The 27,494-nt window shown below is 41.6% G+C and overlaps 1 protein-coding gene across 1 annotated transcript; it reads left to right on the top strand.

Moving 5' to 3' along the window:
• Positions 1 to 221: 221 nt before the first annotated feature.
• RBM17 (RNA binding motif protein 17) lies at positions 222 to 26,829 on the top strand. Its single transcript, XM_059057499.2, has 12 exons — positions 222 to 415; positions 7,146 to 7,283; positions 10,186 to 10,302; positions 13,365 to 13,531; positions 14,351 to 14,448; positions 17,244 to 17,300; positions 18,246 to 18,387; positions 22,238 to 22,389; positions 23,438 to 23,511; positions 24,008 to 24,106; positions 25,207 to 25,279; positions 25,412 to 26,829. Exons 2-12 carry the CDS (start codon positions 7,161 to 7,163, stop codon positions 25,513 to 25,515), a joined length of 1,206 nt encoding a protein of 401 aa, XP_058913482.1. The 5' UTR covers positions 222 to 415; positions 7,146 to 7,160; the 3' UTR covers positions 25,516 to 26,829.
• Positions 26,830 to 27,494: the final 665 nt, after the last annotated feature.

Genomic DNA, 27,494 nt, shown 5'->3' on the forward strand with positions numbered 1-27,494 from the left:
TCCTCCTCCCCACCTGCGGTCACTGCTAGGCTTCCCCGAGTCTGAAATGTCGTAACCTTGCGCCACCGCGACACCTCTTGGCGGGAGAGAAGGACGCGGGAGCAGGGGCGGTGCGGGAGCGGGGGCGGTGCGGGAGCGGGGGCGGTGCAGGAGCGGGGGCGGTGCAGGTGCGGTCCTCCGGCCAGCAGGGGGCGCGCAACAGCGGGGCGTTCTCGGCGCAGGAGCAACGCGCCTCTCTCCCGGCCGCACGCGCCGTGACTCCGCGCCGCCGCGCGCCCCGCGGGCTCTGCGTAGGGGTTGGCGCCGGAGAGGTCCGGCCGTCGGGGGCTGAAGCCGAGCGCCCAGCCCGCCGAGTCCGCGGCGCCTCAGCCCCTGTGCGCCGCCGCGGCCCGGGAGCGTCGGCCGGGCGGGCCGGGTAAGTTGGCGTCCTGGCCGGGCCGGAAAGGTGGGCGGGCGCGGACCGGGGCGGGTGCGCCTCCCCGGGTGGCGCTGGACGCGACGCCGCGGCTTTAGGCCGCGCCGCTAGGGGCTGGTGTCCCGGGCAGTGCCCGAGCCGCCGGTGCCTTCGCATCAGGCGGCCCGGCTCCGGCCGACCCTCCGTGTCTCCCTTCGCGCCTCGCCGCTCCTTTATTTGCCTCGGGTCGCCGGGCCTTCGCATTCCTAGTCTTCCATTCTTCTTTCCCGTCTGTCTGTCCACATCTTTTCTGGACCCGAGGGCGGCTTTTCCTCCCCACCATCGGTAGTGTTTCGGGAAAAGTTGCTGGGCCTCTGGACCCCGTAGGCATGCTTGGGTCACCTGTGCCCGGGGGTGCAAAGGAAGGAAGCCTTTTTCTTCTTAGGCTGCAGAACGGGAAATCAGGTGTGGGTTTCTCTCAGGGACGGGGGTTTACCTAGACGGGGGGAGGAAGACGTGACTCTGGCACTACCTCGGTCCTTGTCCTTTTAAAGCGGTGTTTTAGCTTCGATGTCCAATCACCCAGCATTTTGTTGTTGTTGTTTTTTGAGCATCTCTTTTCGCTCAGACCATGTGTTAGTAACAGCGGATGCAAGATGCATAAGATTTTGTCCCCACGCCCTGTGAGTTTGGTTTCCGGGGAAACGAGCATAAAAAGCCACTCCTGGGTTGATCCGGTTGACCGGAATGGGGTCTGGAAAGCCTTCCAAAAAGGAGTGAGGCTTGAAACTGAGTCTTGGGGGTGTTTTGTTAGATGTGCAAGATGCGGAAAATGTTTCCTGCAGAGGAAGGAAATAAATGTAAAGGTACCAGAGGTGAGGCATCTTAGTGCATTCTGAAAACTGCAGGAAAGGCAGAGGTGTGAAGAGGGGTGGTCAGGTCAGATCAAGAAGATTCTTTAAGTCAGTAAAGGAGAAACATGGGAGGTAGTTATTGCTAGAGGCAGGCAGATGGGTGGAAAGTAGGATATTCTGGATGAGGGCAAAATTCTGCACATTCTCATGTAGGTGAGGACTGTGTGTCCCTGTAATAGGTGGAGTTTTTAAAGGCTGCAACTCAGTTTCCACAATTTTATGGGGTAAATGCCACAGACATTCTGACTATAGTAAGGATATTTAGGGAATATGGGGTATTACATTAGTAACTTAAAGTGAGGGCGTTTTATTTTTAGAACTTTATTAAGAAGTGTGCTGCCTGCTGTACAGTTTACAGTAGAGAATAGGTTGTGAATTAGAAATATAACAGGGTGTCACAGAGGTGTTGGCCCTCTGAGGTGTTCTGATCTTGGAGTTCTGTGACGGATAAAGATAGCCTTTATGGAAAGTAGGAATCTGGAGAATTGTGCGTTCCCAAAAGTAACTTTATAAAATGGATTTCTTTTTACCTGGCTTGTTTAAAATTACCTGCAGGGAGCAGATGATCCAGGGCTGGTATTTATTCCCCAAGTCTTTAATGATAGGAAATAGCAAAGGACGTTCACTGATAACACTTAAGTTACAGGTGACTCGTGGACTTTCTTTGCAATGCCCTCCAGACTATGGTGCTTCGGTAATGATAGACTCTATGAGAATGGATGGGAATACTGAACTGTGACAAGGGTGTCAGAGGTGGAGGTATAGGGAAACATTTAAAAAATTCTTTTAAAAGTCATAAATCTTACACACAAAGCAGATGCCTTTTATTACCTGTATTTTTTGTGGACATCAGCAGGCACCGCCCCTTATAGTTCCCTTCCTGTTCCTTTCTGTCTGTATGTACAGTACTTCGCGCATTCTTTAAGCTTCGTTTTTAATTTGTGATACACAAATATCTATTTAGTGATAAAAAGGTCTTTTCTTACCAAGCCTGCTTCTTTAGGTGCTCAGAACTGAGACCTTGACTCATTATTAATTGTATGGTGGGAGTAGTTTTTCTCCCGTTAGTTATGGTGTAAAATTTACCATGCTTATCTCATATCCTGCTTACCACAAGGTCCTTAAAGGGCTGATCTTACTGTTTCAAAATAATATGATTTCAGTAGGTGCATTAACATCTTCTGTCCACTCTGATATATTTAGAAAATATTGTAAATCACTTAACAGTGTTCCAAACATGGTGCTCAGTTAGAGATATAAAGATGAAAACAGAAACAGCCCTTATCTTTAAGGGGTTTATGATATAGTAAGAGCAATGTGTCACCCAGTGGACAGCATAACATGATTTGAGTGTGTTCAGGGGGGTAGTTGGTTTTATGTGGGGGTCGTAGTCACCAAAGGCTTGAGATGCACTTGAAAGACGAGTAGGTGGGATGCTTCCGAGACGACGTCTTCCATGTCCTTTTTCTGCCAGTTGCACGTGTTTTAAAAAATACTTTGCCAGCTTAGGTAGAATCTTGAAAAGTCATCATTCTTCTGGCAGACTGTCTTTACCATGTTTCTTTTTAAGAAAAAAAAAAAAGCATACATGGAAAATTTGTTGATCAAAGGATGGTGTTACCATGATAAAGAAGTAAATAGTGAGAAGTTATTTTAAAGAAGTTATAAAAAAATTACCTGTTTGTATTTGCATTTGATCCTGGCTTCTTAAGGTATATCCAAATGTTAGAAAGTGCTACATTTTTATTACCTGGCAACATCATGAAATAAATGTGTTATATCCTCTGAAAGGCATCTCAGCATTAATGAGGTTCAGTTCAGGTCCTAACAGTCTTGTTAGTGCACTTGTTACATTGCAGTGTTTGCAGTAGTGGAGAGAATGAATGAGTCGACTGTGATATATTTACAAGTGCTTAAGGCAACTAAAATAAAGATATACACACCTTTTAAGGAATAGATGCAATAAGCTATGTCAATAAGATTATATAAAAGGAGGAAAGCATGGAGTTAATGAGAATGGGGTTCAGGTTGCTGCTCACCCCTGGGCCCGGGAGATCACTTAGGTTGAATGGGGTGGGGGCCATGTGGGTTGAGTGTGGTTTCTTGTCCAGTTCCTTCCTCTTGTTTTGGGTGGTGAATTCACTGGTGCTTGTAGCATTATAGTAATTAATTGAAGCAGGCCATAGAAGTGTGTCGTTGCTGTGGTTAATCCACTTCTGTGAATTTGAAGATCAGTGAGAAGGAGAAAAGTGAAGAAAGCTCTTCTGCATTTACTGGGATGCGGAGATCTGATTTATAAGCTCCGAGTTAGAGAAAACTAGCAGATGCTGGTGAGATGACATCAGTTTCTAATATTTAAAGTGTGTTTTCGAAGGTTTTGAGACCAGAAACAAGGAACTTTTAAGGAACGTGAGATTTTGCTGCTCAGTGACTTCCAAAGCTTGCAGAGCGAGGCAAATCAGGTGGAATTGTCAACAGCCAGCTTCAGTGTAGACTGGAGTCGGAGGAAGTGTGGTCTCGTGAAACCTCACCAGCAGCGATGACATTGTTAAGTACTGGGTTCTTAGCCAGAAGGACTCTGCTGGAGGTAGAAAGCCTCTGCGCTGCTTGATTCTGTAACCCTGAAATTGGGAAAATGTTTCCATCAGTTTACTCTTCCGGCAGGGATATGTCCAGCAGCCTGTTACCTCACACCCCCTCCCCCAGTGCTGCTTCTCCCCACCTTTTTACCTATTCTTTTATTTTTTAAAAAAATTTTTATGGTGGTAAAATATACATAACATAAAATTTGCCATTTTTAAGTGCATGGTACCATTGTGTGACGTTTACCACCATCTACCTCCAGAACCTTTTGCCTGCTCTTTACTTTCTCATGGAGCCTGTGGGCATTGTGTAGTTTCACTGCTGATTCATGTGGCCAAATAGAATTTACTTAATTATTAATATTTCAAAACTGTTTATTAAATGCCTTCTCTGTGCCAGAAATTGGAGCTGCAAAGGTGAATAAGCTGGTCTTTTCCCTTCATAGTTCAGTGGGCATTTGGGTACTCTATTTCCATTGGCACCAGTGTTATTTGTAAATACTTTTTTTAATGAATTTCTCAAATTTCTTATTAAGCGATATTGGGAGAATTAAAGTGGAGTTAGATTTCCAAACAAATTTTGATAATTTAGCTTTATGATTTCCCAGAATGCGTTGTTTATATTTGTTTCCCAGAATGTGTCAGTCTTACCTTGCTTTTATAAGATTAAAGAAAGATAAAACCAATGAACCCATAGTTTGTTTACTAGACTTTGGTTTGGTGACCAATTGAATGAAGAGGTCTCAAAAAATTAAACTAGGTTAGATGAAAGATGCATGGTCATTTCTGAAGTAGTGTTTTGAGAACCACATTACAGTTGACTCCTGAGCAATGTAGGGGTCAAGGACACCCACCCTCTGCTAAGTCGATAATCCAGATGTAACTGTACAGTTGGCCCTCTATCCACGGTTCCACATCCGTGGATTCAACCAACCGCGGATGGTGAGGTACTGTAGTATTTACTATGGAAAAAAAGCCGCATGTAAGTGGACTTGTGTGGTTCAAACCTGCGTCATTCACGGGCCCACTGTACTAAGCTGGACACTCAGCGTTGTTTTTCTTTGCTGTTGCTCTGAGTTTTTCAGGTTAAACTGAAACTTTAAGGATGTGTTATCTAGAGAGGAAGGATTAGTTTTGAATACCAGGCAGGCTGGGAGAAAAGCGCATGGCAGCCTCTAAAGCTTTTTGGTGCAGTTGTCTTCCCCAGTCATCGTGGCAAGGAATTTCTGAAGCCATGGCCTGGGAGGGGCTTGCAAATAGAGTGTTAACTCTGCATTCGGCCTAACTGTCTGTTCAGCTCTGGGGTGGACATTGGTCTTAGTCCGGGGGTAGAGCAGTGACCTCCACAGACTGATGTAGGTTTTCATGGACTTTACACTGACTGTGGATTAAAATAGTAGGTTCTGAAGTGGACCCCGGGGGCGTGCCCTACAAAACTTTGGAGACATGGTCACATTTCAGCCATACTGAGTTAAGAAATGGAAGTCATTAATTTTCCTCCATTTAGCCTCAGTGACTTGAGCTTGTCTCAAGCTTAACATGACAAGGTGTTGCCAAGTTCACTTTGTCTGGCACTGAAGACAGTGAGCATTTCCCGGTGGGATGTGCTCTCTAGGAAATTCTCTGTCTGTGCTGCCCTCACGTGAGCCGGTGAGTTGTCACAGGAGCCTTGAGGAGGAGAAAGTATAGGCATTCCTTGATTTTTTTTTTAGGTGATTCATTGGCGCAGTCAGCCAAGAGTACCCTGGGCTCTGCTTTTATTCCCCCTACTTCTGTGCTGCCTTGGGGCCTTTCATTTAGAAATCAAAACTGAGAGCTCTCGGGTAGTCTGCGGCTCAGATATTAAGAAGGGAAGACGCTGTGGAAGGCGACTGCAGTTGGCTGCGGCTGACTTCTGCTCAGGACCAGAACAGCTATACTGAGGGAGGGAGGCAGCATCCACCCTCACCCCCACCCCAAGCACAGGAACCCGGTCGGCCAAGGTGTTGGGGTCTTAGAATCCATGCACAGAAGGGTGGAGAAAAGAGCAGACAGACCGAAGTTTTGCCCCGGGGTCAGCCTTGACCCCGGGGGGAAATTAAATATTTCCCTTCCTGTCTATATCACCTTCTCTTCCTGAGACACAGACACAGGCAAAACAGGATTTGTATAACACAGTTTCAATGGCAAAATGCTGTCTGAGCCTGGGAACTGACAGACTTTTGGAATGTGTCCATATGTTAGAAACTACCCATGTTAAGCATTTCTTTGCAGTTTAGGGATTTTAATCAAATTTTTTTTCCTCTTTCCATCTGTGAGAAAGAGATTGATTTCTTATTTTGAGAAGTGAGCCATTTTGTGGGTTTCAGAACGCGGAGGTGTTTTAAGGGTGGCAGTAAGGATTTACCAGCATGAGTTGTGGAGTTCTCCTGACTGCGTTTGAGATGGGTCTTCCCACTGTGACCTGGGGCAGATTTCTCTGGAAGTCCCCATTTCCCTCCTGGACTGCTCTTGGTGTGTGATAAGGTTTTCAGTAAGTGTTAACTATTGTTGTTTTTGTTGTTGTCATCCTCTTGTGTTCCTCTATTCTGCCAGGGATAGTATATATTGATCATTCACATGTAGATTGTTGATTCTTTGTAATCAGTGTCATTAAAGATTACAGATTTCTACTTGGTGGGATATGAGGAAACCTGGTTATTACTAAGATATAACCCTCTACCTTCCTGTCACATCTGTGAGGTCATTTCTGGTTTTTTTCCCCTTAATTGGGGGCATATATTACGGTTTTTTCTTTATAAAAGGATAACGGCCCACCACCACCAAAAAAAAGGTAGTTAATTGTGCTAAATCAGCCTTATAATAGGTGTTTTTGTAAGGCTTCTACTTTTTGCTGTTGACACAAAATAGAGTTTTTTAAAAATTGAATATATGTAATTAATAATGCCCTGAATTTAGAACTTCCATCTTATCTCATTCTATAGAACAGAAGGATTTCACTCGTGAATTACTTGACCACATGATCTTATATATAGGAAAATTCATTCTAGAGGTTTATTTTAAAAATAGTACATGGATGTAGCTTTTTGTGTCAGGGTGCTGACCGGTGATATCAGGCATCTTGGCTTCTGTCACTGAATGCTCCTGGACCCAGTGATCTCTTCAGATACCTCTCACCTCTGAAGTTCCGTGATACTGCGTTATTTTAACATGGGAAGATTGGAAATCTTCACTGCTTTTTTGCATTCTTTAACCCCTACCCCTCTTGCCTTTCAGCATTAAACTGAGAAGATGTCCCTGTACGACGACCTGGGAGTGGAGACCAGTGACTCAAAAACGGAAGGCTGGTCCAAAAACTTCAAACTTCTGCAGTCTCAGCTCCAGGTGAAGAAGGCAGCTCTCACTCAGGCAAAGGTAAGAGCAGCTAAGCCCAGCTGTGAGAGCAGAGGTATACCGGCAGGTGCCTCCTAAGGCTTAAGAGTAGCCTGCTCCTCTGCCTCTTTGTTGAATATGTAGGGTTTGTTGAATATGTAGGGTTCAACATTTGTAAGGGGAGAGGCTGGGGTGGGGGAGGGAGAGGAATAGGAGTTGAAGGTCATTTCGCTTCTCCTGGGAATAGAACTGTTTCAGGGAATCAGACTGAGGAAGAGCACACTCTTGGTTTCCAGCAGTGATGCTGGTTGTCAAACTTCAGTATGCAGGTTGTCAGTCTTGGTTGTCCAGGATTGAGAATTTGGTTAAAAGGTTATATAACACCTGATACTCTGGTAAATCCTGATTCTGGGTTGGGGCCTGGGGAGTCTGCATTTTTAGGGAGCAGTCCTGCTGTTTGTTGTAGGTGGTTTGGAAGCAGCACTTTGAGAATGACGCTCTGCGGTTAAGGACTGAGCTGTGATCATGTGTGTGTTACTGAAGGCTGGGGTTGGTTGTGAACGTATCAGGATTTGTAGTCTGGGGTAATTGTTTTTGTTTCTGTTGTGTAATGTTGGACGTTGGCAACATCCTTGAAATCATTCACCAGGTAAAACATTAAAAAAAAAACAAAACGTAGTTGTCTACTGGATATTTGATATTAAAATGTTCCTATCAAATACGTTTAGGAATGAGAATGGTATTATGGTTTGCTTGTTGTTTTAGAACATGATTCCCCAGTGGAGGCTGTATCCCCTCCAGATGGGGCAAATATTGGTTCTAAGGGGTGAAAAAAATCCTGCTCTTATGTATAAAGACCAGATATACACAGAATACATAAACAGGTGTGTAGTGTATTTGTGGCATTAAAATTTCATAGGTGGAGAAGAAAATATATTAAAAGTTTCCTTGAAGGAAGAGGCAATAATGAAAAAAGAAGTTCAAAAGAACTGCTTTAAAGATACATATTTACCAATAAGATGAAATATTTACTGATAAGATGATATCATTTCTGGGATTTACTTTAAAACACTCCAGTCTCTGGCAGGGGAGGCAGGGATACAAGAAACAAGATTTGCCACGAGTTGGTAGTTGTTGAAGCCAGGTTAAAGAGACATGAGTTCATTAATCATTCTCCTTAATGTTTGAAAATTCACACAATAAATTTTTTTTAAGTTGGAATTATTTTTTTTCCTTCACTACATACATCATTAATTTTAAAATGTTTACATTTGATTTCTCAGTATTATAAAAGGTTTTTAGGGTTAGGATACCCACAGGTAGAGAAAACTGTCTTAAAATTTAAATTGGTTTTGTCAGTTCTGTTGATTAGAGTTTTTGTCTTTTTCATATATCATTACCAGATTTAAATTTTTTATGCCAGTACTTTCTTTTTAAAGATATAGAATTCCGTCTTTTTTTTTTTTTTTGCGGTATGTGGGCCTCTCACTGTTGTGGCCTCTCCCGTTGCGGAGCACAGGCTCCGGACGCACAGGCTCAGCGGCCATGGCTCACGGGCTTAGTTGCTCCGCGGCATGTGGGATCTTCCCGGACCAGGGCACGAACCCGTGTCTCCTGCATCGGCAGGCGGATTCTCAACCACTGCGCCACCAGGGAAGCCCAGAATTCCGTCTTTTTAAAACAAACTTTCATCCCACATGAAAAGATTAACAAAACAAGTCTTTTTTAAAAAAATTAAATTAATTTATTTATTTTTGGCTGTGTTGGGTCTTCCTTGATGCACGTGGACTTTCTCTAGTTTCTCATTGCAGTGGCTTCTCTTGTTGCGGAGCATGGGCTCTAGGCATGTGGGCTACAGTACTTGTGGCACGTGGGCTCACTAGTTGTGGCTCGTGGGCTCTAGAGCGCAGGCTCAGTAGTTGTGGCGCACGGATTTAGTTGCTCCACGGCATGTGGGATCTTCCCGGACCAGAGCTCGAACCCATGTCCCCTGCATTGGCAGGCGGATTCTTAACCACTGTGCCACCAGGGAAGCCCAAGTCTTGTTCTTTTGTTTTAATTTTTTTTAAGTTGGTCTAATTTTTTAAATCTTTGTGGGGTTTTTTTGCGGTACGCGGGCCTCTTACTGTTGTGGCCTCTCCCGTTGCAGAGCACAGGCTCAGGACGCGCAGGCTTAGTGGCCGTGGCTCACGGGCCCAGCCGCTCCACGGCATGTGGGATCTTCCCAGACCGGGGCATGAACCTGCGTCCCCTGCATCGGCAGGCAGACTCTCAACCACTGCGCCACCAGAGAAGCCCTAAATCTTTGTTTTATGTAACTTTTGCTTTGGACATAAGATGTATAAATAAGGTTTTACATTCTAATGCTAATGCTATTTCATATATTCTATTCTTGAAGGCCTCAGTCTTCTCTTTTGTAAAGTGACAGACTCCTAGGAACAATTCTCATACTTAATAACATAAACTCAATTAGACTGTAAGTGGACATAATTAGTGGGCAGTCTTGGTTCAATGGAAGATAAAATAGAAAAGCAGAAGTCAAAATATAGTAGAGATATACAGGTTAGATATACTAATCCACAAGTGTATGCCGAAGATATAAAAACATACCCATTCCTTGTGAAAGATCCACAGTAGTTGAAGTGTAATACGGAGAATCTAATGTAGAGCTTTTTTCTTATATTATTTCATATGCAAATTTAAGTAAAAGCGACCAAGCTTTCTGTAAAGCTTTTATAAAAATGGAGGAAATTTGTGTTGTAAAAAAAAAAGGGCTAAAGAAACTAGTATATGGTTATTGTAATAACTGAATTAAAAGGCTGTTAAGATTGTTTTTCTCATATCTGAAAGGTTTGTTGCAGAGACCAAAAAAAGCTTTGTTACAAACAGTATGAATTTTAATTTGAAGCCTCAGTACACTTTTCTTATTTTTTGATGAGTTTAGAGCCAGAGGACAAAACAAAGTACGGTCCTTGCCCCAGTAATCGACCTGAAGCGAGGAGGCTCTTCGGACGAGCGGCAGATCGTGGACACCCCGCCGCACGTGGCAGCGGGCCTCAAGGTACACTTCCCACCCCCAGCTGGGTGGGCCTCCTGCTTTCCACAGGCTGGGCTTTACACATCACTCTGAACACACCTCCTCAGTAGGCCTTGCACTCTAGGCAGTATCATTTTCCATTTAATGTTTACTTTTGTTTTATCAAGTTTAAAACATTCATCTGTTTAAAACACAGTAGTTAATTATAGAAAAATCAGAAACTGGAGGTAGGCAAAAAGAAAAATAAATGACTTTGGTCCTACCCTCCAGAATTTAAAAACTTTGTATTTTGGAATAGCTTTCCATCCTTCACCTTCTCCACCTTCTGTTCTCTGACTTGCTTTTCTCACGTAATATATTGTGAGTATCCATCTGTGTCAAAAAGTATAGGACATATGATCATTTTATTGACTTCACAGTATTCCCGTGTGTGGGTTTGCTGTGAAGCTCTTGGTGGGGTTTCTTGACCAGAGGAACTGGTCCTGCTCCTACAGGCTGATAGTCTGTCAAGAGGGAAAGGCACCCCACAGTGGAAATTTTCTGAGGATTCTTAGTCACTCAACATTTTTTCCCACGAATTCTCTGCCTAATTTTTTCTTGCTACATCTAATGAAAAACTGGTTAATCACCTTCTGTTATTGTGTATTGGCTCTAGAACCTATAATATCACCCCCAAATTTAATCAGTAAGCATTTTCCTTCTTGCTGCATAGCCAATTTTTAATTGTAAAGCATTCCCATCAGGTGAATATATGGTGATTTACACACCTATTTTCTAACTGTAGAACCAGTAGACCTCTAATGAACACCTCTGCAGAGTGCTTTCTATGCATTTAAAATTATTTTCTTAGGATAGATTTCCTGAGGTGACATTAGGAGATCAGTGACTTTTATGGGCAATTTATTTAGCGCCAACTTGTTTCGGGCAGAGTTGTATCAGTAAATAGTATCACTTGTAACATGTGAGCGTTTGGGTTTTTCCTACCCTCCCCAGCAGTGGGTATTAACATTCAGGCTTTTAAAATCAAGCAAGGTGCTTTATTCTTTATAGCATTTAGAGAAGGATGGCTCATTGTTGAACTTAAGCAGGGTTTATGCAATAAAAGTTGTTTGCTGTCAGATATTGAAATGACAAAAAATTAACCTTCATGCTGATAGTCTGGTCTCTGAGTTAGAAACTTTGTGATGGCAGTGTTCTGTGAATCAAGGGACTCACTGTTAGCTTCTCCTGTCTTAATAATAACTGAAAGGAAATGTCGTTCATGTGCTTTCGTGTTTTTAAAATGTCTTTTATGTGAACACAAATGAATAATTGCCCTTTGGGAGCCCTGCATTAAGTAGATTTTTGTAAGATTTCCAGTGATAGGGCCTGGGAGGTGATTACAGTTACTTTTCTAATTTCTTTTATTCATCAAATCAAAGTGTTTTTTGAGTTTTAGGTGTAAGGAAACCATGAAGTGTTTGTTTTATGATGAAAAAACATCAAACTGGGCTTCCCTGGTGGCGCAGTGGTTGAGAATCCGCCTGCCGATGCAGGAGACGCGGGTTCGTGCCCCGGTCCGGGAAGATCCCACGTGCCGCGGAGCGGCTGGGCCCGTGAGCCATGGCCGCTGGGCCTGCGCGTCCGGAGCCTGTGCTCCGCAACGTGAGAGGCCACAACAGTGAGAGGCCCGCATACCGAAAAAAAAAAAAAAAAAAAAAGTAATCCAGGAATTGTTGGATTTAGGTCCATTGATGATGAGCATAAGCTCTCTTTATTATGCCAGTTTTGTGTTCATATATAAAGTACATTTTACAAACAACCTTCCTGTCTTTGGCAGTGCTGGGCATGCTCCTCCTGAAAGAGGTACAGAGTGGGCGCTCGGGGACACTGACCTGTGCTCATTTGGGGGATCTGCAGAGACCAGGGAAGGCATCTTACTTTTACAGACAGTAAGGAGGCATTGTGCTAGGAAAACTAACAGAGGAAAGTATGGAGGTTTAGGAACGTGAGACCATGCAGTAGGTCAGGGCTTACGAGAACCATGGAGATCAAGACCACAAGCCTAGGGCAAAGCCCCCTTCTCACTGTGTGTTTCTAGTTGACTGTGTGCTGTCTGCCTTTCATTTTTCCGATTTCTTTGTTAAGGCTACTACCTCTTTTTCTCTCAAAGAGTAGCCCCGGTTTCTAAATGTACAGAAGAGAAATGCAAAATGTTGTCATCTGAACCTGACTTAGTGGACCTTAAAAAATGAATGATGATGTGAAGGGAGTTACCTCCACCTGTGCAGACTTAGGCCTGAGATGCAGATGCCTGGGGAGGGTGTGCATTCCAGAGGATTTCACAAAGCCCAAGAAGAGGATGCGTTTTACCTTTTTTTTTCTTTTTTTAAAAAAAATCTTAATATGTCATGTCTCCATGTAATCAGAATCTAAAGTTATTCTATTAAATGACTATAAGAATGTGTTATTCATGAGTTGTTTCATATTTTAAGTTTTCACAGGTATATACATATATATATAAATAGAAGTATTCTGTGTTTGCTATAAATAATCAAATTTATTGCTTAAAATTTTAGGTGGTGGCAGTTTGTTTAAGACTTCCAGGAAAGTGCTGTAGAGTGTTTATGGAATTAGTACTGAACTGAGAGGTGAAATTCTTTGTCATGTTCTGCGGCTCCCAGGCTAGGTGTGTGGCCGCATCAAGTCCCTGAACCTCCTCGGGCATCTGCTCCCTCATCTGTAAAGCAGAGGCAGACAGGTGGTCTTCAGGGCCCCTCCTAGCCCTCGTTTTTTTTTTTGTTTGTTTGTTTTTTTTTTTTTTTTTTTTGCGGTATGCGGGCCTCTCACTGTTGTGGCCTCTCCCGTTGCGGAGCACAGGCTCTGGACGCGCAGGCCTAGCGGCCATGGCTCACGGGCTTAGTTGCTCCGCAGCATGTGGGATCTTCCCGGACCTGGGCACGAACCCGTGTCTCCTGCATCGGCAGGCGGACTCTCAACCACTGCGCCACCAGGGAAGCCCGCCCTCGTATTTTTTGACCTTAATTTTGTGAATAGAATTCCAGGACAGAGGATGATACTTACTTTGGCATTTTTCCCTTCCTCAGGACCCGGTTCCCAGTGGGTTTTCTGCAGGAGAAGTTTTGATTCCCCTAGCTGATGAATATGATCCCATGTTTCCTAACGATTATGAGAAAGTAGTGAAGCGCCAAAGAGAGGAGCGGCAGAGACAGCGGGAGCTGGAAAGACAGAAGGAAATAGAAGAGAGAGAAAAGTAAGGCCTCGCGTGGATGTGGAGGTGCTCTACGTTTGAAATGGTCGTTCAGATGTTGGTGAATGAACTTTAGTGCTGTCTGTAAGGCTGAGTGAGTTTCTTGGTTGGTCTGAGCAGTTGTCAGGAGGAGTCAGGTTGTTAAGAATGTGTGGTTGTTACATCCCAGCGCAGAAACAAACTCCAGAGCAAATTTCATATATAGTTGCAGAAAACTTAGAGTATATGTTTTGGGTGAGTTCTTGGAGAAATGACTTACAAAGTGTTGTTGAATAATAGGGTTTTTTCCTATGCTGTGACTCTGCTAGAGTCATAACTACTTAAAAGTATTTAAAATGTTATTCTTAACTTTTACTGTTTTTGAGCCAGATGGAGTTTTTAAAAACTCATATACATCTTTTATGTTTTTTGAAAGTATGGGCAACAAGGATTTATTTGCATTTCTTCTTTTAAAAATACTGAGTATTAATTGTAATAGTTATATAAAATATTAATATACTGTTGTTTATTGAATCACTTCGTGAAGTGAAAACATGTTCTAGAGAATCAAAATTATTTAACTATTGCCTATTGTTGATATGCTTTAAAACTGAAAGAGGTAAATATCAAGGAAACTTTTTTCTTGCTATTTATATTCATATACCTCTTAAATTTGTTCAGTTTACCTTCTGGATTTTTCTCACTTCTCATACTTTTGCTACTTTAGTCTTTAACCAGTTTGCATGCTCCCCAGCCCCTCACAAAAAAGTCAAGGTGACGTCCTTGAGTTCACATCTCTGAATTGGTTCATCTGTGGTGAACATTTGTTTCCTCTTATAACAGGAGGCGTAAAGACAGACATGAAGCTAGTGGGTTTTCCAGGCGACCAGATCCAGATTCTGATGAAGATGAAGATTATGAGCGAGAGAGGAGGAAGAGAAGTAAGGCATGAACACAGATACTATGTTTCAAACATGGTGCAGTTCCACCATTTCATATTCAATTTCATAAATGGTTCATCTGACACTGATTTGGGTAATTTTCTCTCCAGAATCTCAGCAACCCACATGTGCATGACAGTGTAAATTTACATTGTGTTTTCACATATAGTCTTTCTAACATGTTGGACACTTGGAGCATACCTTAAAATACATACCCACTCTCGTCTTTACCCTCAGCACAGTCGCACCAATCTGTTCTCTGTATCCAGCTACATTTCCGTTAAGAACAGCACTGAATGGAGAGTCAAGGCACTCATTTCCAGAACCTTTGCCACTAACATGCATGACTGAGCTTCCCTGGATGCTGGTTTCTTTCAGTGTCATACGGGGAGCAGGGAGACAAGCATTTGAACTAGGTGCTTCATAAGACTTCTTCCATCTCTAAGAGGTCTCTATAAGAGCAGCATTGTAGTTTTGTTAGAGCCAAATTCTTAGTGATCACTAGATAGCTAAGCAGTGTTCATTCTTGAGAGAATGGAATGCTACTTATTTTAGCTTCATCATGTTTGATTGCTGGGGTTTCCTGGATTTAGTTCACCACTTTGGTTGACAGATTGAGATTTAAATGAGAAATTGAAATCTTCTTCTTGTCTCCTAGATACCAGGCACTGTTCTAAGCACTGTGATGGATTACCTCCTTTACACCACACAACTTTATACCACACAACTGAGATAACTGTGATAATCTGTTATAGTGGATTAGTGCGAATAGTGTTGTGTATGAAGCGGGTCCATTGTGCATCTAACCAAGATCTTTCTTTACCTGAAAACCTCATTGCAATGTGGTCACCTTTAATATGAGACCTAAGAAGAATGTTATCATGAAGCTGGAGTATATTTCCACATACATGAACTCTGTTTTATGACCAGCAGTTTGGCAGGCTTGGTCTTCCCAGTGTACAGCCAAGGCTTTTCAGGGCTTAGTTTAAACTTTAAAATATTAAATGAGTTGGAAAGGAGTGGGTCTGTACTAATTTAGAATTCTTACTCTTTCAATGCAGATATGAATTATACATATTTATAGAATACTTACTGCACAACAACAAAGAACCAAGCTCATAGATACAGAAAACAGATTGGTGGTTACCAGAGGCAAAGGTTGTGGGGAGCTGGGAGAAATGGGTGAAGAGGGTCAAAAGGTACAAACTTCCAGTTACAAAATGAATCATGAGATTGTAATGTACAGCATGGTCACTATGTTAATAATACAAATAATTGCATAGTTTTGGGTTTTTTTAAGGTAATGTTTATTGTTTTAGGCCATTACATTTTGGGGATAAAATAATTGCATATTTGAAAGTTGGCTAAGAGAGTAGATCCTAAAAGTTCTCAACACAAAGAATTTTTGTAACCGTATGTAGTGACAGATGTTAACTAGACTTTTTGTTGTGATCATCTCACAATATATACAAATGCCAAATCATTATGTTGTTCACCTGAAACTAATATAATATTACATGTCAATTATACCTCAACTGAAAAAAGGCTTACTGCGTACTGAGCACTATGAGGCACTGCATTGTTTTTCTAAGGAGGAAGAGAGTTAGCATTTGAGTGTGTTCTGTGTGTCAGGCATTATGTTAACACTTCAGACTCATTATCTGCCTAATCAACACATGCCTGATTTATTAACTTGTTTTCGAATCCAGTACATAGGTTGAATATTTCTTGGTTTCATCTTTCCAACTTACAAATCAGCTGCCCTTTTTTGTGAGGAGGTGTGCCTTCTATACTGAGGACATTTTTTTTTTTTTTTGGAACATTAGCAGGAACGATATAATCTAATATTAGGGAAGTAATGGTGTTCATATCTGTTATGTGTACTGCTATTAACATACTGATGGTCATATTTTAACGTGATTGGTAGCAAATTTTCAGTAAACACCCTGAATTTTGTATACTAAACTCATTGGAGCTGATCTTTTCAGAATCAGTTAATAATCACTTAGGTCTTAGTGGCAAGGTGAAAAATGATAATAGGTATTTCAAAAGACATAGAAGTTTTATTAAGGCTCATATTTCTCCGTAAGTATTTTTTCTAGTCTAGGCCTATTAATCATTATGCATATACACTGGCTTTGGGGGATTTCTTTTGTGAAACATTGTGTGCTGGTGCAGCATGGTTTTGTAATTGGTTTCTTTAATTTACATTGTATCAATTTTTGGGGGAGTGTTTCATTGATGATTAAGTTATAATACATATGTTAGCACTTCTCCCCAGTGAAAAATTCCTTATGTTCTCTGCTCATGTTTTCCCTCTGGTTGTCTGATAGAAAATGGAGTCTACTTTGGTTTGTTCGTGTCCACCATTCTCTGTCCAGGAAACATGAGCAGGAATGGTGACAACACAAAACAGATTGTAACCAGAAGTACTGACGCTTCAAATAGGTGTTCAGTCCCAGTGGTTTGCATCCTGGAAAGAAGGGTGCTGTCTTGTGGGGGATGCTCTGATCTCACAGGGAGCTGGGTTTCATTCTGTCTCTGCCTGTTCACTTTCCTGCAAACATTTTTCTCATCTGGAAAATGGAAGCAGTGATACCTACTTCTGTATTTTTAAGCCTGGATTCAGATACTGAAGTCTTCAGATGTTAGTGGGAGGGATGCAGTAGCATCCCTTCCTGCTTCTTTCTTTGGAGGGTGGTGTGATGTGACAGGTGGCGTGTGTCACATTCCTGAGGAGCCGGCATCTGAAACGCTTTCCCTCCTTTAATTGGTGGAATTTCTGTTTTCTGCAGGTATGGGCGGAGCTGCCATTGCACCACCCACTTCTCTTGTAGAGAAAGACAAAGAGTGTACGTACCTGTTTCTTTCCCTCTCTGTTCAGATACACATCTTTAACCCAGTTGTGGGAAGTCTTAGCTGGAATCAGCCAGGTGTCCTGAGTGCAGGGAAATGGCTGGAAACCCGTCCTTACTCTAACCCTCAGCCAAGTGCTCCCTTCCACCCTTTAAGTTTTATACCAGGCTCTGAGGCGTGGGTTTTTCTCTTGTGAGATGCTTTTTTTGTTTGTTTTTAAAAATAATTCATTTTGTCTTCTCCAACATTTCGTTATTTGGAGTTAGGTAAAAACAAATAGTAGCTGAGTTTTTGTGCTCAGTGGTCTAGGGGCTGTTAAATTTGTGACCCTCCACAAGGTGGCAGCGCCTTCCTGGGTTAGGTCAGTGCACAGGTTGTGTGCATTTACTTAGATTGCCAAAACAGTCTTCTCCCAGTGATCTGTTCTAGAATTTGGAGTTGGAGTTGGACTTTGAGGGGTCATGAAGCTCATCTTCCTACCCTCTGGGTTGGACCATACCTAAACTATCCCAAGAAAATGTAGTCATCCCTAATGCTTTTAATACCTGTTGCACCATGAATGTTACCTTTTTATAAAGAAGGTAATTTAAAAATTGTTAAATACCTTTTGTGTGAAAATACCTGATGAACCATAAACCCCAGTTGAAACCAGTCTGTGGGAGTGGGGCCCAAGCGTCTGGATCAACAAGCTTCCTTGTTGATTCTAATGTGTAGCTAGGGTTACAAATCACCGAACTGGCATATGGTCCCTAACCTCAAAGACCTTTATTGTCTGCCAGGGTAATAAGGTCGTAAGATGAGCGTCTTAAGACAGGTACACAGGATGCTATGGGAGTCAAAAGAGGGGTTGATCAGATCTACTGGAACATACAGAAGGTCCAAGTGCAGTTCAGAATTGTTTTGTTGCATTTTGGTAAACCTATTTTATTTTCATCCAACAGTACCCCGAGACTTTCCTTATGAAGAGGATTCAAGACCTCGCTCACAGTCTTCCAAAGCTGCTATCCCTCCCCCAGTGTACGAGGAACAAGACAGACCCAGATCCCCGACTGGCCCTGGCAACTCCTTCCTCGCCAACATGGGGTAATGGTCCGGGTGCTCTCACCTCGGCAGGTGCAGGGAGGGCGGGGCCGAATGAGAGACACTGTCAGCCCTTCCAGTAGGTGCAGCATGTTTTGGGATGGGGCCTTTTTTGGGTTTATGGGGAGATGCTCAGTGTGCTGAGTCACACAGCCTCCTTCTTGAGGATCAGGGTTCAAGTCACATGGAGGGTATCCCAGCATGACACTGTTATGTTTTGTACAAAACATAACGCTTTCTAATGGAAATTTTGAAAGATTTAGATGCTGAACATTATATTCTCTAGTTAGGAATAGTTTGTGATCATTATATTTGTTTTCATAACATTTGCAAATAGGTCATATGAATTAGAGCTGACTTACGCTATGTCCAAAAGATAAATGACATCTTTTTTTTTTTTGATAAAATGACCTTTGCTTTAAGGTCATGGTTCTATACCTTTGGTCTAAAAACTCTCAGTCATTCTAACTATAATTAGAACTTTGTTGGTGTATGAAAATCAGTTTTAAGGTTGACTTTTAGTTGGGGCTTGTGGATTTTAAGTCTCACTGGATTTGGCATGCATTTTGGTTTAAAGAATGTTTTATGTTGTTTACTCTGTTCCTCTCATGCTCTGAGGGCTTGTCAGGTGAAGCAGCGTTGCACTAAGGCCTTTGTTTTGTGTCCTCTAGAAGGACTGCCTCTGGTGGCAATGCTGTGACTGTAGTAGTGACACTGGTCTGCCCTCGCCTGTGTGCATGTGCTTTGATTCTTAGCGTCCTCGGAGCTGGGCTAGTCAGAGTTGGAGGAGATGGGTCTTCCACCGTAGGGTTTGCACACCTCAGGAGGATTTGGAGTTTCTCATCTTGTGTCCATCTTCTAGACCTGTGCTGTTCTCTGTGATACCTACTAGCCACACGTGGCTGTTAAATTAATTGAAAGTGAATAGAATTTAACATGTATTTCTTTTTTTTTAAACATCTTTGTTGGAGTATAATGGCTTTACAATGGTGTGTTAGGTCTGCTTTATAACAAAGTAAATCAGTTATACATATACATATGTTCCCATATCTCTTCCCTCTTGTGTCTCCCTCCCTCCCACCCCTCTAGGCGGTCACAAACCACTGAGCTGATCTCCCTGTGCTATGCGGCTGCTTCCCACTAGCTATCTGTTTTACGTTTGGTAGTGTATATATGTCCACGTCACTCTCTCACTTTGTCACAGCTTACCCCTCCCCCTCCCCATATCCTCAAGTCCATGCTCTAGTAGGTCTGTGTCTTTATTCCTGTCTTACCCATAGGTTCTTCATGACCTTTTTTTTTTCCCTTAGATTTCAGATATATGTGTTAGCATATGGTATTTGTTTTTCTCTTTCTGACTTACTTCACTCTGTATGACAGGCTCTAGGTCCATCCACCTCACTACAGACAACTCAATTTCATTTCCTTTTATGGCTGAGTAATATTCCATTGTATATATGTGCCACATCTTCTTTATCCATTCATCCGATGATGGACACTTAGGTTGCTTCCATCTCCTGGCTATTGTAAATAGAGCTGCAATGAACATTGTGGTACATGACTCTTTTTGAATTATGGTTTTCTCAGGGTATATGCCCAGTAGTGGGATTGCTGGGGCGTATGGTAGTTCTATTTGTAGTTTTTTAAGGAACCTCCATACTGTTCTCCATAGTGGCTGTATCAATTTACATTCCCACCAGCAGTGCAAGAGTGTTCCCTTTTCTCCAGACCCTCTCCAGCATTTATTGTTTCTAGATTTTTTGATGATGGCCATTATGACTGGTGTGAGATGATATCTCATTGTAGTTTTGATTTGCATTTCTCTAATGATTAATGATGTTGAGCATTCTTTCATGTGTTTGTTGGCAATCTGTATACCTTCGTTGGAGAAATGTCTATTTAGGTCTTCTGCCCATTTTTGGATTGGGTTGTTTGTTTTTTCTGTTATTGAGCTGCATGAGCTGCTTGTAAATTTTGGAGTTTAATGCTTTGTCAGTTGCTTCATTTGCAAATATTTTCTCCCATTCTGAGGGTTGTCTTTTTGTCTTGTTTATGGTTTCCTTTGCTATGCAAAAGCTTTTAAGTTTCATTAGGTCCCATTTGTTTATTTTTCTTTTTATTTCTGATTCTCTAGGAGGTGGATCAAAAAGGATCTCGCTGTGATTTATGTCGTAGAGTGTTCTGCCTATGTTTTCCTCTAAGAGTTTGATAGTTTCTGGTCTTACGTTTAGGTCTTTAATCCATTTTGAGCTTATTTTTGTGTATGGTGTTAGGGAGTGTTCTAATCTCATACTTTTACATGTAGCTGTCCAGTTTTCCCAGTACCACTTACTGAAGAGGCTGTCTTTTCTCCACTGTATATTCTTGCCTCCTTTATCAAAGATACGGTGACCATATGTGCGTGGGTTTATCTCTGGGCTTTCTATCCTGTTCATTGATCTATATTTCTGTTTTTGTGCCAGTACCATACTGTCTTGATTACTGTAACTTTGTAGTATAGTCTGAAGTCAGGGAGTCTGATTCCTCCAGCTCCATTTTTCATTCTCAAGATTGCTTTGGCTATTCGGGGTCTTTTGTGTTTCCATACAAATTGTGAAATTTTTTGTTCTAGTGCTGTGAAAAATGTCAGTGGTAGTTTGATAGGGATTGCATTGCATCTGTAGATTGCTTTGGGTGGTAGAGTAGTAGAGTCATTTTCACAATGTTGATTCTTCCAGTCCAAGAACATGGTATATCTCTCCATCTGTTTGTATCATCTGTTTCTTTAGTCACACTAGTCTCAAGTGCTCACCAGGCTAACAGCTACCATACTGGGCAGTGCAAATGGAGAACATTTCCCTCATTGCAGAAAGGCTGCCCTAGAGTGTATGCTAGAGGGGGACAGACGTGAAGCCATTGTGGTGGTTTTGTTTGTTTTTTTCTGCTAATGAAAAAATTGACCTTTTGCTGAATCCCCTTTAAAGAGGAATTAAATCTTTATGTCTAAGGAAGATACAGTATAGTACAGTCCATCAGTTTTCAGTCTTTTCTTTTTAGCCCTAGAACAGCTTGTTCAAATGAAATATTTAAGGAAATGACATACATGAAATACTGTAGGTACAGTTCTGGTTGAAGCAGGGTTTTGTGATTTAAGCCCTAAGTAGCAGTGGTCAGTGGGGGGCACCCTTGAGACCCATGAGGCTCCTCACAGTGCAGTTTGAAAACTGTCATGGGATTAGAGGAAGAGCAGTGGACTTAGAATCCGGAGTGGTGGGTTACACTTTCAATCCTACCATTAACTCCTATAGAAATAATTCTCATGTGGTGTCTTGCTTTGCTTTCAGTTAGCCTTAAGCTCGTCAGTCCATCTGGGCCTCAGTTTCTTCATTTCCAGCTCTGAAATAGATGGTCCCTAAGTGTCCTATCATGTATGAAGTCAGTCATTGGAAACTCTGCTGTACTATTTTGAAAAATGCAATCTTCTTCATTATGTGAAACCATACTTATTTTTTGACAGGCTCACTTTAAAATAAACTCGTTATGAGCCCTGTAGCAGAGCCGATACTGGAGCACACAGGAAATCTAGTGTTTTCTAACAGACCCTGGGGAAATCTCACTAGGGGAACTAGTGTTTCCCTCATCTCAGGCGTAATCTCAGGATGCCCAGGATTTCAGCGTTCACCTTTTATTTTTCTCCTGAACATTCCACGGCTTCCATCTCATGGCCCGTTGGTAATTATATGTGGCCTCATCGAAGCCCTTGTGGAATTTACATTCTCTCTTTCCAGAAGGAGATTACTGTGATGTAAAATCCAATTCATGCTGTAGCTGATGACGTTGAGTGCAAGGACCTTTCCCTTTTTCCTCCCTGCAGTGGCACAGTAGCACATAAAATCATGCAGAAGTACGGCTTCCGGGAAGGCCAGGGTCTTGGGAAGCACGAGCAGGGCTTGAGCACAGCGCTGTCAGTGGAGAAGACCAGCAAGCGGGGAGGCAAGATCATCGTGGGCGACGCCACTGAGAAAGGTGGGCCTCCCCTTGAGCGGGTCCCTGGGGGTGAGCAGGGTGGAGGCAGGCCATCCTGATTGTGATGCATTCCAGCTCTGCGTTGTGGAAACTGGCCCGTTTTTACAAATAGTTCAGAACAGACAGATAGGAATGCCCAGGGAAGAAAAAGAAGACAAGAGACTTTGGCAGAAATGAATAGGACTCCAGAAAATCATGTCATGCCTGCTTCTACTAGCAAAGAGCCTTGTTACATTGATAAAACCATAGTTATGTTTTTATAGCAAGACAGAGCCATATACAGTATATTGGTGATTCTGTCTGCTACATCTCCATCCTGTAAGGGTTCTCTGCTCTTTTCTTTTTTCTGCCCTTTCATCCTAATTTTACTGACTGATCGCTCTGTGAGACTAATGTTATTTTGCAGTCGAGTGGTAGGTGTTGCCTACTTGACGTTTTATTTTCATTAGATTGTTACAGTCTGTTCTGTAGTGAGGGCGTATTGGAATGAGTCAAACATGACTTAGCATTTTAAGCAGAACTGAGTGGTTTTGAGTCAGCTTAGCTGAACACCTTTTCCTAAAGAAGTGAGAGAACTTTTCTGGGAACCCTGTCGATGCACAGCTTTAGGAAGCAGCAGTGAGCCTCACAGGCTAGAACCGAAAACCAACAGTCGCCCAGCTTTGTGGGAGTGTCTGAAATTGGTCAGCTAGGGGCTGGCTAGTTAACTGCTCGTTACACTGGGCTGGGGACCTTTGGCCACTGCCTGAGCCAAGACTCACCTCTGAGGGTTGTGATCACTGTGCCCTGTGAGCCCTTTAGGAAGTGAGCTGAGCAAACAGGCAGGTAATTGGGGATATTAAAAAGTTCTAGAAATTATGGTAAAAATTACACCAAAGCAAAGTGATGCTTTCAGCCAGATAAGCCTGCATTTTTGCTGAGAGACTGTGTGGATGCTTATAGATGGCTCTAGGACATAGATAGTGGGGATTGCTATTGAAATTAAATTATTCATTGTAACTTGGACTCAGTGCTGTAACTGTCTATGTCTGATGATGTTTTCTTACAGATGCAGCCAAGAAGTCGGATTCAAATCCATTAACTGAAATACTTAAGTGTCCTACTAAAGTGGTCCTACTAAGGGTAAGACGCAGAAGGAGGAAACCTGTTTGCTCTCTTTGAATTGTGTCACTCCACCTTGACCTGTCCCTGCACGCTTGCAGCCCCCCTGATGACAGAACAGTTAAAGAAAACTGAAAATGACACTTTTGGATAGACTTCATATAAGACTGATTTTTAGATTCCTTTTTCACTAATGCTTCTTCACTAAACACAGTATTTAAGACTGCAATGAGTAATTACTTTAAAATATTTGAAATTGTTAGAAGTTCAATTTGGTTTATATATATTGATGCTTGCAGAGTTGTTCTTATAACTCTTTATGAAGCTTAATATATATTTTTATTTTTTATATATTTTTTAATACCAACTTTGGGGTATTTCAGGGATGAAAATTTTCTTCGTGTCATTTGGGATTAGGAACGTTTGCCATCATGGAAAAAAGTTATTAATACATCTCTTTTACATATTTGTAAATTATACTTTACAATGGAATTTATGTATTTATTTTTGTTTATAGAACATGGTTGGTGCAGGAGAGGTAGATGAAGACTTGGAAGTTGAAACCAAGGAAGAGTGTGAAAAATATGGCAAAGTTGGAAAATGTGTGATATTTGAAGTAAGAGGGGTTTCTTTTGATGTTTATAAACCCAAGTTATAATTGATAGACTACAAAACTTTTTCTATAGAGACAGAGAGTGCTGTAACATATTGTCATACTATAGAAGGTGACAGATGTTGGTTAGTTACACTACTTTTACTCACTTACTACAATTTCAAACATAAACACAAGAAGGACTTCAAATTTTATTTGGTGAAGAAACATTTCATTTTTGTGAATGAGGTTCAGACTTGGTGACAGTATGCTCAGTAGTTTAGTGACCTGGACATGCCTCTGGTCTCATTCATTTGGCAGATGTTTTCTTAGTGCCTCCCACATACCCAGTACTGCATTGAGAACCTTGTGGGTGGGGAAACACATTCTGTGCTCTTGGTGATAACGTTCAGTTGAAGAAACAGCAAAACAAACACGTGAAAATAAAGAACATTCAGTGGCTAGACTCTGTAATGTTGACTTATAAGTACAGGAGGTGAGAGAAGGATTAGATCCACACAAAATAGTTAGAGGAGGCTTTGTGAACAGTAACAGATGTGAGCGAAGCTTTGGAATGAGTGGGTAGGATTTGGGTAGGAGAGAACGGGTGTTCAGACTAGGGTCACGGCTTCTGGGAGACTGAGAAGGGCTGCAAAATGGAGTGGTTGGGCGTGGTGGGGGTTAGCAGGAGCTGCGCTTAATACAGTGGCAGTGGGGCTATGTAAGTGGGGCCTAGAAAGCTCCACCAAGGAGCTTAGCTTCATACGAGAGACAGTTAGCATGTGGATCTTTTTACCTTAATTTCTGCTCACTTCAGCTTCCCCATATCATGTTGCTGTCTGTTGACTGCGTAATTATTTGTTTATGTGTCAGATGGCATAGGACCTCCAAAGGTCCTGCTTGGCTGTGTGTTCCAGCACTTAACACAAGACCTGTCATAAACGGACCTTCAGCAGATTTTGATGATGAATGAATTATACTTATTTCCTTGGTATTTGACCATTGCTTATCTGTATATGATAATTGGAATACTTACTTTGATAAGAATCATTTATGGGAGAAAACTCACATTCAGTGATATCTCCGATGGTATCTTTACCTACTATACTTTATTTCTTTTCCAGATTCCTGGTGCCCCTGACGATGAAGCAGTGCGAATATTTTTAGAATTTGAGAGGGTTGAATCAGCAATTAAAGGTAAGTTGTACAGCTAACTATAAAGAATTAAAAAGTTGAATTTGTGATCTTAATCTTTGTAATTAAAACATGTTCTTGTAATGTCTGATGGAATACCTGCCTTAACTGACTGTCTTTTTGTTTGCCTTTTAGCTGTTGTTGATCTGAATGGGAGGTATTTTGGTGGACGGGTGGTCAAAGCATGTTTCTACAATTTGGATAAATTCAGGGTCTTGGATTTGGCAGAACAAGTGTGATTGTAAGAACTAGAGCCTGAGTCATCTCCAACAATCCTTCAACGAGCCACAGACTGAGCAGAGGAGAGCAAGGCGACAGGCAGCCTGCATGGCTGTGGGTACAGAGACTCTGGAAGGACTTCTAAGATATATGTTGACTGATCCCTTTTTTATTTTGTGGTTTTTTAATATAGTATAAAAATCCTTTAAAAAAACAAACAAAAAAAACAATCTGTGTGCCTCTCTGGTTGTTTCTCTTTTTTATTACCACTTCTGAGGTGATTACATTTTTTGCTAGGATTTCATGATAATTCTCAAGTGCTTCAGTGATACGGCATTTCTTGCACTAAAAAAATCTAGAAAGTTTTGGGATATGGGGTTGTGTTACCCTTTGCTTTTCTTTCTTTTTTTTTGATTCATTTTAATAAAACCTGCAAGTTACTAAACTGTAGCTTCATAAATTCTATAATAAAGTATCATCTTGGCAGTCTGCCAAAGGTGAAAATTTCTGCTTTCTCTAACAGAGAAATTCTTCTTATTGACTCCAATCGTAGAAAAAACTCTTTATGACCTAAGCTAAGGTTGAAGAATTGTGAGCCTACCATGACCTGTTTGGATGAATCATTTTCGGTTAAGCTAAGTCAGACTATAGAGTTTGTGATGGATTTAGGGGTATTTGGGTATAGAAATCATGAATATAGCCTTTGTTTTCAGATATTCAAGCCTAGTCATTAGCATAGTTCAGAAGTGACCGGTTAATTCAAAACCTCACAGGTACATTGTAAATGTGTGCCCGATTATGTTTTGGAAATGGTGGTTCCCTGGGGTCACGTTTCTACTGGCAAAATTTGCAGTAGTGTTAGTTCTCATACATAATTTTAAAATGTATAAAATTCAGCCACATCAGCTACTTAAACTGTACTGGCGATTAATATAATTATGGAATTGTGAAAAATTGTATCATTGAAGTGCAGTGGTGTATGTGGCTCAGACATTTAGCAGGGCCCAAAACAAAACAGATAAAAATGTTTGGCACTACGGTTCATTGGCCAGAGCAGGAAGTGTTTCCAGAATATACTTGTGCCTGTGTTCTGTTCCTTGCTTGCCCAAATGTTGCATGTGACTTACCTGAAGCGGCAGCTGCGGGACGTGCGCCTGTGTTGTCTCTTTAGGTCTTTACGACATGAGAGTGTCTTGTGACCCTGCGGGGGAGGAAAGTACTCAGCATTTCTTTGCATCCATGGACTTGGTTTGGAGACATAAGGAATATTCTGACCCTTTTTAAAAAAGGATTTTCTCATGTTTTTATTTAACATAAATAAAAGAATAACATTTTCTCTTTTGTGGTATTATTTTACTGAGTAAGAGTGAATTAAGACTCTGCTTTTGAAATAAAGTGCACATACGCTGAAATAAATTTGGGTTAAAGAATATAAGGTAAAAAAATTATGTAACTGGACAGAATTTTGTAGGACGTGAGAATCAACAGCCAGCCTGAAACTAGAACAGATCTCAGGTCTACCTGCGGACTTAGCTCCGGAATACCAGTGATGGCGCCTGGCTTGGGCTTACCAGTACCTAAATGTGCTCACACTAAGTATTTATTATGATGGCTTAGTTTAATTTGTATAAACCCTAATGTTTTAAAGTATAAATTCCAACCCCTTTGATACCTGCATTATTATTGTTGTGGTTTATAATAACATCATTGTTTATTTGCATTTAGGTGGGTTTTCCCAACATTCTCTTGATCACAGAAGTGCAAGTGACTGCACTACTTTGATTTTTATTAGCGTGGGTACAACTTAGTGAATATCTTTCTCCCCAGTCTCTCTAATTATTAAATTATCCATGATTGCAGTAATCACTTGGTACATTGCTTGCAGTGAATTTCCAACATTAGAATAATTTTAAATCTGCAGTGTAGTGCTTGAGAAATTTAAAATTAATTTTCAGTATTAACTAAAATTCAAAGTAACTTCAATGGAAAATTTTCAATG

Source organism: Kogia breviceps, chromosome 3, assembly GCF_026419965.1.
Source record: "Kogia breviceps isolate mKogBre1 chromosome 3, mKogBre1 haplotype 1, whole genome shotgun sequence".
NCBI classification, from domain to species: Eukaryota; Metazoa; Chordata; class Mammalia; order Artiodactyla; family Physeteridae; genus Kogia; species Kogia breviceps.

Coding starts and splice junctions, on each gene's coding strand:
- RBM17 (XM_059057499.2), top strand. CDS start 7,161: ATGTCCCTGTACGACGACCTGGGAGTGGAGACCAGTGACTCAAAAACG. Junction 7,284..10,185: donor CAGCTCTCACTCAGGCAAAG/GTAAGAGCAGCT, acceptor TGATGAGTTTAG/AGCCAGAGGACAAAACAAAG. Junction 24,107..25,206: donor GAAAATGTGTGATATTTGAA/GTAAGAGGGGTT, acceptor TTTCTTTTCCAG/ATTCCTGGTGCCCCTGACGA.